This window comes from Gobius niger (assembly GCF_951799975.1).
Source record: "Gobius niger genome assembly, chromosome: 19".
In the NCBI taxonomy this organism is placed as follows: Eukaryota; Metazoa; Chordata; class Actinopteri; order Gobiiformes; family Gobiidae; genus Gobius; species Gobius niger.
In genome coordinates, this window is record NC_136870.1 from 3,061,191 (window position 1) to 3,072,862 (window position 11,672).

The 11,672-nt window shown below is 43.6% G+C and overlaps 1 protein-coding gene across 1 annotated transcript in view; it reads right to left on the bottom strand.

Annotated features, from left to right (window-relative positions):
• Positions 1-11,427, bottom strand: part of myocd (myocardin) — a 57,071-nt gene extending 45,644 nt beyond the window's left edge. The window contains exon 1 of the mRNA XM_079577955.1: positions 11,290-11,427. Coding sequence (XP_079434081.1) covers positions 11,290-11,344 — 55 coding nt within the window. The 5' untranslated portion in view covers positions 11,345-11,427. The remainder of the gene's footprint in view (positions 1-11,289) is intronic.
• Between the last annotated feature and the right edge of the window lie 245 nt (positions 11,428-11,672).

Consider the following 11,672-nt stretch of genomic DNA (forward strand, 5'->3'; position numbering starts at 1 on the left):
CAAACACACCCCTGAGCGTCTGAACAGATCAGTCATGTTTGTGCTGCAGCTGAAGATGGAGCTCGTTATAACTGGACACACCTGTTCTTTATTCTTACCTAACGATCATGGAGAAAAAGAAGCGCGTTTGGCTACGAGGACTTTGTTCAACCTTCCTAAAGAAGAGGCCACTCGTCAGAAGTAGTTTTTTCTCTCCGGGATTCGGCGACTTTCACTAAAATAGTGTTTTTCTGTGACTGTCTCTGATGGATGTTTGGTGAACCTTCGCCAGAACCAAAGTGGATTCACTTTTATAACCAACGCGAGTCCCATAATGTAAACAGCGATGGACCAGAGCGGTGAGTTTATCAAAACGCTTGTGTGTTTGCTTGTGTGTTAGTCATTTTTGAAGCTGTGTTGCAGATGTCAACTCCTTATAACTGAATCATGAAGTAACTTCACTTATTGCTGTTTATTTATATTACGGTAAAGTTGTATGTGCGGAGAGAGGGGGCGGAGTTAACTGAATCGAAGCATTGTGTCTTCCGGGTTTGAAAAATACCGCCAGAAAACACTTATATTTATCACAAAAATGAGGCTCCATAGTGGTAGAGGTACAATATATCATATAAATGCCTATACTTAACTTTGGAATGGCTAAAATAGCATGATACAGATCCTTTAAAAAAAAGAACTAAATTGTATTAACCAGGACAGTCATAGCTCCGAGTTCCCGCTCTCTCTCTCTCTCTCTTTGCCCTGTGCCTTGTTTAAAACCATAAGGACCCACTGTGACACAGGTGTCCCGCACCATCTAAATACTCTGGAAAGTTCCTAATAGAACATTAATCTTCAATTGAACCATTCAACTCCCAGAGTCACATCCACATAACATACTGGAGAAGTCATGTGACAGGAAGTGAATTCTTATCCCCATAACATCACTTGCAAAATTATGACGTGCCCAATGAGGCCTTGTTAGCAAACAAGCTAATTTTACAAAGACCTTTTTTAACTGCAAACCTATATAACAATGGTCATCACTAAATAACATGTCCAAGATCACTTTAAACTGTTCTGAGCACATTCATCTGCACTGTGTTAGCCCAATAAATGCTACAGAGAATGTCATGTGACACAATAAGAAATGCACAGGGATCAAATAATCAAGCTCATTTAGTTATTTTTCATAAATGTATTCCACTGTGGTTCATTTGAAAACACAAAACAATGTCAAGTGAACTTTTGTGGGCCAGTGAGGTCACGGACGACTTCAGAGGGCGTGGTCGTGACAACGTCCCGGCATAAAATCAAACCCAAAGTGATAGAGACTTGAGAGCAGGGTCAGAGCTATAAAACAAGAGTTCTCCCAACTTAGTAGGCTTCAGGGGGCGGAGCAACATCGGGTATAATATTGGTCACGGGTTCGTACACAAAGTCATACTTTATGCTGCAGACTTTAGCTTGCTAATTCAGGACCATAAGAGATAGAGACTTGACCTTTTCAGTTCTGGAATCTACTGATTTTTCTCTTTCCATCAAGCAAACTATCATCTACCGAGGCCTCGGGGGCTCAATAACAACATTTTGACTTTTAGGGACCCAACCATGCCCAGGTCCATCAAATCACCACAGAATTTGCAGCATTAAATTGAAAACTAAACGTTTCCCAAGACCCTAGGCCTCAGGGGGGCAGAGTGACATTGAGCTGAAATTTGGTCATGAGTTTGTTTTTTGTTTTGTAATCTTCTATTTTTTGTCTGCCTAACAAACAATATATAATCTACATAGGTCTCCGGGGGGCGATTACACCTTTATGGGTCCCAGTATGAATAGCCTAGTTTTTTATTTGAAACCTTGGAATGAGTAGGCCCTAACCTGATATCCAGATACAAATTGAATTGGCCGACAAATCTGCGTCAAAAGCAGGTAAAGTGACATGAACGCCTGGATGTTTTTGTTGCGTCACGTTATTAAAAACTTTTCAAGCTTGTGCTACTTGATTTTTGTTGGTAATAATTGGAATGACTAACGCAGAGGAACAGAGACATTCTGTCATTGTACCTTTTGGCAGGGCTGTAGCGATGAAGGGGCCTCTGGGCATTTGCTGAGAGGCCCCAACTTGAAAGGAACCCAGAAATATAATTCTTTAACACCAGTAAATAGACCAGCTACAATTTTTATTTACGATCTAAAATGCACCAGATTGCAGGAAATCATATCTGAATTCTAAAAAATTTCCCAAACCCCCCCCTTCTGAGTGCCCTCCCACACTTTCAATAGGTTCTGATGGTCATGTGGGGTGGTGCCAAACCCCTTCTGATCCATTATGCAGCTCCTGATGTGCTCAGTCATGGAAAACGTAAACTTGTTTTTGGCTTAGAATTTAATACAATTACGAGACACTATCGCCACCCAGCTCGGGTATCAAATACCTTGTATTGTGTAGTATGTATATATAGAATAGAATAGAATAGAAATGAATAGAATAGAATAGAATAGAATAAAATATATACAAATGTAGCTTGTTGAAGGTTAGAGTTCCCCCACCTCCCAAATCCCACTTTAACCACTGTTAAAAAAGTAAGTAAATTTGACAAAACAGCAACTTTGTGTTTCTGAAAAGGAAACTTTCAAGTGGATTGATTTTGAAAAAAAAAACATGTATAATCTAAAATAAAATATCTGTGACATATGTGTCACAGATACTAGGAGGTGTTTCCACAAAATAACATCAGAAATGTGTTCTATATGATCCATTTAGTTCGTTTTATATCCAGCATCATTTTCCCTTAAAGAAAAAGGGGTTCTCATCAGAATCCAGTGCTCTGCTTTAAACACAGTTTACAGAGAAAACTAAAGGTTTCTTGCAGATACGAATTGCGTGAGCATTACATCCACTCTAATCCGGTTAGGTCAGATGGTTTTGCATTTCCCAAATACCAAACGGAAATCCAGGAGAAAGTACAGAAACGGTACTAGTTTAGTATCAGAAAAAGGTTGAGGTACTACTCGTATTGGAAACATAAAAGTAGGAAATAAATGTAAAACTTCATTTTCTACCCCAAAGTTATTTCACTGCATTTCATGTTCATTGTGGGAAATTCAAGGTTGTTTTTGAACTTATCGCTCAGCCCTACTCGCTCCACAATGATTCATCACAACTGGAACCTTATTTGAGTCCATGACCTCCTGATCCGAGTCGTCAAGTTCGGCCTAATACTGGACAAAACACACACCAACTTTATACTTTGGAGCCTTTATAGAAATGGGAAGGGAAGTAGAGAGTATTATATAAAAAAAATACCAAATCAAATCAAGTTGTTTTGTATAGCCCAACATTAAAACAGTGAAGCTAATAACCAATGGGGTAAAGTGAGTCATATTTTCCAAACATTTTTTGAAGATGCACACACATTGAAAGCATCCCAACATGTCTCTAAAAGTAAAATTGTGTTTGTGTACAAAAAGGTGTCTCATCTTCCACCACTCTGCCCTGTCACACGTCTGTATGACATTATGGGACACGTGCTGTGTGATTTGTGGTGTTTTAGATCAGTAATCCAGTCTAGGCCATTTTCCCCGTTCCTCCTTCTCCGGCCCCCGCCCCTCCTCCGTGCCTTCGCTCTGGGGTTGTTTCCCACTCAGCCCAAACATACTGCAGCGCGTCTCAGAGGAAAACCGCTATTTACTCTGCCATCCGTGGAACGCAATTACAGCTCTGCTACTCGAGCTGTTCTGTCCCCCAGAGTCCCCTCTCAGCTGTGGACATGTGGACGTGGTCTGCGCTTAAAACCAGGCCTAAACCAGGACTGAGACAACTGCTAAGTCTTTATGCATGTTATAACATTGTTCGCATGTCGAAATCATAACGTTCTTGATTCATTCCTGCAGGTATTTCTGAGTTTCTTGAATTTCTACAATGGTTAGATGGGAATTATATATTTGATCAAACTTTTTTTTTCCAGCGTATGGATCACTCAGATGTTTTGTCACAGGCTGAACATTTGCAATTAAAACAACCCTTGAATAAACAAAAATGCAGTAGGTCTTGTTTCTATTTTGTGAACATTTAGACAGAACTGCCAAGGGTTTGAGATATTGTCGTATTTTCTTCCTTAATTTGTATAATCCTGAATAATTGTACAATTGCAATACTTGTCATAACAATAATGATGACTGAAATATTTAGAATCTTCCCTAGTTCAGGAGTGCCCTGACAAAATAAACAAATAACATGTATATATTGTATTGCAAATCCCCCCTGCTGCCATCAGAGGGCGCTCCAAGCAATACAGCAGATGCTCCTTGAGTGTGTCTTCCACACGCACATGTATGATTTATAAGGACATGCGTGCAATAGGTGCCCAAAGGAATGTTGATAAGCCACAATTATGCAGGATCAGGTCATTTTCAGACGGAGATGGCAGTGTTGTTCTGACTCTGCCCTGTTCCCAGCGCTCCGATCCCCATAAATCCAGTGCCTTTATGTGAGAGCGAGATGGATGTGCGCAAAGTCCTCACAGCTGCTGCACGTTAAGAGGTCCACAACACTGCCCCGCGTGGTCCGAAAGATAACCTCCGGACCTTTCCCCCGGCGGATCGGCCCCCGACCCGCTCTGACAGGCTAATCTTAGCTGCTATCGACCCCCGTCCGCAGATTACGACTTGTTTTTTTCCCACAAGCAACAAGTGCACTAACCTGCCTCACATTCCCCATCGTCACATGCTGCAGACTTCAAAGAGACGTGCCCCATACCGAATCCAACACACCCTGACACTCTGAATCCAACACACCCTGACGCTCTGAATCCAACACACCCTGACACTCTGAATCCAACACACCCTGACACTCTGAATCCAACACACCCTGACACTCTGAATCCAACACACGCTGACACACTCTGAATCCAACACACCCTGACACTCTGAATCCTACACACGCTGACACTTTGAAAGCAACACACCCTGACGCTCTGAATCCAACACACCCTGACACTCTGAATCCAACACACCCTGACACTCTGAATCCTACACACGCTGACACTTTGAAAGCAACACACCCTGACACTCTGAATCCAACACACCCTGAGGCTCTGAATCCAACACACCCTGAGGCTCTGAATCCAACACACCCTGACACTCTGAATCCAACACACCCTAACACTCTGAATCCAACACACCCTGACACTCTGAATCCAACACACCCTGACACTCTGAATCCAACACACCCTGATGCTCTGAATCCAACACACCCTGAGGCTCTGAATCAAACACACCCTGACACTCTGAATCCAACACACCCTGACACTCTGAATCCAACACACCCTGACACTCTGAATCCAACACACCCTGACACTCTGAATCCAACTCACCCCGACACACACTGAATCCAACACACCCTGACACTTTGAATCCAACACACCCTGACACTCTGAATCCAACACACCCTGACACTCTGAATCCAACACACCCTGAGGCTCTGAATCCAACACACCCTGACACTTTGAATCCAACACACCCTGACACTCTGAATCCAACACACCCTGACACTCTGAATCCAACACACCCTGACACTTTGAATCCAACACACCCTGACACTCTGAATCCAACACACCCTGACACTCTGAATCCAACACACCCTGACACTCTGAATCCAACACACCCTGAGGCTCTGAATCCAACACACCCTGAGGCTCTGAATCCAACACACCCTGACACTCTGAATCCAACACACCCTGATGCTCTGAACCCAACACACCCTGACACTATGAATCCAACACACCCTGACAAATCGAATCCAATGCACCCTGATGCTCTGAATCCAACACACCCTGACACTTTGAATCCAACACACCCAATTATTTTCCGAGTGGCAGCGCTATATGTGCCATTCGCCTCCGCCACCTGTGAGGGGGCGTCACAAGAGGAGGTGACTGCACTGATGGAAACACGGCTGACATTCACTTCCTCGTTTACATTGCGCTGGCTTGCGTTCTTTCTTAAGCCTTAGGCTCTCACAGGCCAAACTAAAAACTTTATTTACCCCATCGTGAGCTAAACCATGTTCACGTCTCCAGAGAAAAAGAGCTACAGCGTCCGCTGTGGCGCGGATCGGCCGCGCTTGCCGTGAACGTGAAGCAAAACAAAAGCACATGTTCACCCCACACTCCCACACAACCACTCTCCTGGACACGGAGTCGATCTGGTTGGAGGAAAATGTGTGTGTCTCAACCCACTTAAATGCGCTAAGTCTGGAGTGGCAAGATCACAAAGTGCGCTCCTACTGAGCGCAAAATGTCACGCTATCGTCTCCGTTTTGATGCACAAGATCGGGCCCTCTGAATCCAACACACCCTGCTGCTCTGGGGCTCTGAATCCAACACACCCTGACACTTTGAATCCAACACACAATGACGCTCTGAATCCAACACACCCTGCTGCTCTGGGGCTCTGAATCCAACACACCCTGCTGCTCTGGGTGTGTCACACCCTGACACACCCTGACGCAGTCTGAGTCCAACACACCCTCAGGAAGGCTCTGAATCCAACACACCCTGACACTTTGAATCCAACGCACCCTGACACTATGAATACAACACACCCTGACACTTCGAATCCAATGCACCCTGATGCTCTGAATCCAACACACCCTGACACGTTGAATCCAACACACCCTGACACTCTGAATCCAATACACCCTGACACTTTAAATCCAATACACCCTGATGCTCTGAATCCAACACACCCTGACACGTTGAATCCAACACACCCTGACACTCTGAATCCAACACACCCTGATGCTCTGAATCCAACACACCCTGACGCTCTGAATCCAACAACCCCTGAAACACACTGAATCCAACACACCCTGATGCTCTGAATCCAACACACCCTGATGCTCTGAATCCAACACACCCTGACACTCTGAATCCAACACACCCTGACACGTTGAATCCAACACACCCTGACGCTCTGAATCCAACACACCCTGATGCTCTGAATCCAACACACCCTGATGCTCTGAATCCAACACACCCTGATGCTCTGAATCCAACACACCCTGATGCTCTGAATCCAACACACCCTGACGCTCTGAATCCAACACACCCTGACACTCTGAATCCAACACACCCTGACACTCTGAATCCAACACACCCTGACACTCTGAATGCCAGCAGTGACAACCTACCAGAAACCCAAATAAACATGTGGTCCTGGAGGCAATTTTGTTTTTCGTAGGATAGTTGGTAAAGTGTACATTCATCATCCAATCTAACATGTATTAACATTAGGCCCCAGCCTTTAAGGTTAGTGTTTAGGGCAGGGTCAGGGTTGATCTGATTGGTTGATATGACGTTTCACTCTCATGCCTCGTGATTGGCTGATGTACCAACTATCCTAAGGAGAAAATCAACTGCATCCTGGAGGACCCTTGCCTGGCCTGCCAGATACTCCTCCTTTCTATTCAAAAGAAGAACCGTCTGGGCGGTTGCTCACAGTCAATCATTTCACGACTTCCGTCCAATCACGCCCCAAGAGATGGAAGCCGTCACCTATCACCGCACAAACTCTACCATAACACTAAAGATGGCGACGCAGCGACCCATACACTGTTTTCTTCTGCTCTTTCGTCTGTTTTAAATCATTTGGAAAATATGAAATCCCTAAAACTGGAGCAAAAACCAGCATTGCAAGCGTTCCTCATAAAAAAATTACGTTTTTTGAAAGGCTTCCTGCCGCTTGTTACTGCGACGTATCAAGTGTTGCTCTAATTGGTTGATGCCGTCTGTCAATCACGCCTACCGGGAAATCGTTGAGATCACGCTTGCTCCCAGACTATATGTCTTTGAAATATCTATGAAAAAGCATGTAGTTTGGCAGGCCAGGCAAGGAGCACCCTTGAGGCCACCTGGATGGAAAGTAAAGGCACCATGTTAACCCCCAATACAGCCGCTGGGTCACTGAAAGGTCAAATACATTAATTTATTTTATTTTCCATAAAAGGTTGCATATTGTACCATGAGAAGAAAACACATATGACATTGAAAACGACTATGACAGCCTTTAATATGTTTTTTTCTGGTGCATTCTTTTGTTTTGAACAGGAGCGGTTTCTAAACAGGACCTCATGACGGCCGTCAGAGGGGCAGACAGCGTGACTGTAGTTTCAGCGCACACCTGTCACTGGACCAGGGCACAGAGGGAGCAGAGATCATCGCTGCAGACAGATGAGAGACACCGAGGAGAGCGACCCTGCAGTGGAACAGACGACAACAACCAATTCTGACAGCGCAAGAGTTACCGGGGGAGTTCCGGGGAGATTTCTCGATACAAACAGCTGACATTGGGATTAACCAAAGGATCCCGTGTTTGCTGGTAGAATCCAATGGTAGAGTGGGTCATCTTGTGACCGCAGCGTTGGCGTCTCGTATCCCGCAAATGCACTGTTCACCTGCCTTGCCTCCAGTGTCAGCCTCTTGCCTGGCCTGCCTGTCCACTCCTGCTTTTTGTATCTGCTCTAAAGCAGGACCGTCTGGAACTTTTCTCAAAGCCAATCAAATCTCCAAAAGTTTTAAATCGATCAAATCCCAGATCACAATGTCACAACACAAACCCAATTAACCACTTGTCAAATAGTTTCTTATTTCTACTTAACTTGAATGTATCTGCTTCATCTTCTCTAAGAGGATTTTCTTCATGTTGCCAGCTATTGAAAATGTGTTGTCCCATTCCAAACATTGATTGAAACATTAGTTTTGAACTCTCCGACCCAAGTTGCCAATGACTCCAGGTATCCTTCAGTTTTTGCGCCAAAAGCGAAATAGATTGCCGATGTTTGGTGAAAACACTAACTTCCTCGTTTACAAAATACACCGCGTAGCACTTGCGTCATATCCTGCTTTTCTCGGAATGGTTAATACAGTTGTCAATCATGCCCATTGGGAATTCAAAGAAATCAGCCCTGATCCCAGACACATGTGTTTGTAAAGAAGAGGAAAAGTGACAGGCTAGTCAGACACTGGTGTGTGGATGAGGGCCTGAGGGGATGAGAGGTTCCTTGATGTACAGCGCTCTGAGTGAAATAAAGGTGACCATTTACCATTTTATATTTGGTTGGAATAAAGACTACGCTCTAGAACTTAATATACCCCAGGATTAAAGAAAGAAGGAAGACTTAAACCGGATTTCGATATATAGAACAGACAGAACCTACTGGGTCTAAGCCAGGACTTATCCAAGTGTAAGCCAAAACCTGAAAACCTGGACAAAGTTTGAGCGGAGTCATCCCCAAATCAGGACTAAACCAGTGCTGGTCCAGGGCTGAACCCAGGACTGAACCTGGACTAAATAAGACACCATCCAAAACATCGACGTCACCAAAACATCATTTTGACAATCACTGAGATCTGATAAGAGATGAGATTTTCTTGTTGACAATAAATCAATAAATCAGTCTATTATTTATTAGCTAATGCGATGTAAACATGGAATATGTCTTGCCATTTAAAACAGACACAAAAAAACAACATACGTCATGTGCACCAGCAAAACAGCAACTCATGGCCTGCATTAACCCCTTAACGCCTATTGGCGTAAATCGGCAACATACCTCTTCTTGCCAGACTGTGGCTAAAATAATGCACGTTTTCCCTTGATACCTGTTTGCGCACATCCATGCCGTACCTAGGAACGTTTTGCAAGCACTAGTTTCTCGTAGGACCGGTCAGAGAAGGAACCACAAGCGGGTCATGGTAGCTATTTAGCGGAAATAGCATTTCTGCAAATCGAGGCAGCAACTTTGATGAAATCTTTAAATGTAAATTGAGTTGTGCTAAAATAAAATTATGCAGCAGCTCCTTGTTTCCATCTTTAGATTATTGACTGGAATGAACTTCGTGTGATGGATTTTTTTTTTGTTATTTGAAGATTTAGGTACGTTGCCAATCGGCAACATCAGGCCATAAAGGAAAACTGCAGTAGCTCCATCTGGTGGCCACAGTGACCGCATTTTAGTAGTATTTAGATGTATTACAGTGCTAAAACGTTTTTTAGAACATGCCATTTTAGTGAAATTCTATAATCATTGTAACAATAACATACAAAGATATAAAAAAAAAAGTTAGCCCTTTTTTTACACAGAACAAAATGAAACCGTTGGTGTTGTATGCAAAGTGACCACAAGGTGGACCTACTGGACCACAAACAAGAGTTCCACGTCCAAAAATAATGTGCAATTATAATATAATTTGCAAATAAGTAATGGTACATAGAGGTATCTGATGTACAATGTATTATAAAACCTCAGGAAAGGAGCAAAATCTGATAATTAGTCATAAAAATTGTAGATATTTTGTAGATAAATTGTCTGCACCTTTTATAAAGTGCTTTTTTTTCACCTCCCTACATCAGGTGATGAAAGCAGCAGCAGCAGGGAAGGCACTGATGACAGGAACAGCAGTAATGAAGATGTTACTGAACATCCTGATGCCCTTCCTGTTACCAGAGCTGCTGCTGCAGGACGGCATCAGCTGCTCAAAATCAACACTTTGCAAGAATTTAGTGAAAAGCGTTAGCTCTGTTTACTGTTCTAATATCCTAACCTGAATACACAAGTGTTCAGTGTATCTTACAGTGCATTTACATTTGTAATAATTGTGAATAAATACATTTTGTCATTTTCATACATTTACAACTTTTGCCTGTTGTTGCCGAATTACAACATACCCAAAATTGCACTTATGCCTGTTGTTGCCGATTGGCAACATACCTAAAACTATATCTATACTATGTGCGACATAAAAATTTACAATCTCCACTTAATTTAGCATCAGCTTGAAAGCAAAAACACTGATAATAAATTTTTTTATATAATGGGAAATTAGTTCAGGCGTTAAGGGGTTAAACGCATCACAGGGCAGAGACGTCGAACCCACTGTATGTGCAGAGCTTTGTCTTAGCACAGGAAATAAATCAGAAATAGACATTGAAAAGCGCTCTATGATGTCTAATGCATGTCAAGTTTAGTCTCAAAGTCTCCTTCACAATATACTGAAAAAGGACGAAACATTGAACATATTTCAAGTACAAATTTGAAAAAGAAAATCAAAATGCGGGCCTTAAATGTGAGTGAAATTGTCAACATTTGAGAAGACCCTCAACCAGAAATGAAGGTCTTATAATGAACTATGGGGCCAAACACATGTTTAAGCTTTGAAGATATTTATATTGCTATAGCTGTTTTAAAAAGTTCTGATAACCAAGCATGTTAAAGTAGAGATTTCCTTCAGTTTGGAGGAAATGTCTTACCGGATCGGAACTTGCTGCGTATGAGTATGGAGTGCTGAGATCCCAGCAGAGTCATGCTGCTACAGTCCCAGAGTCAGCCGTGCCGTAACCAAGCGCGCCCCTCTGCTCCGGCACTGTTCATCCACACTCTGCCCCTCTCCTCACTCTCGCCGAGCTCTGAGCGGCCCGGGACCCTGCGCGCATATGCCCCTGTGTGGGCGGGGCCCGGGGTCTCCTCCGGGACCCGCCCCTCTTTCGGCTGATGATGTCGGGGGCCGGGTCGGGCTGCCTCCCCCCAGGAGGATACAGAGGGTAAATATATCGGCCTATCAGCGCAGAGAGGGGGCAGGGAGAGGCGAGATAGGAGGGAACTCTGCATTAAGACAGAACGCAAGAGACACGGA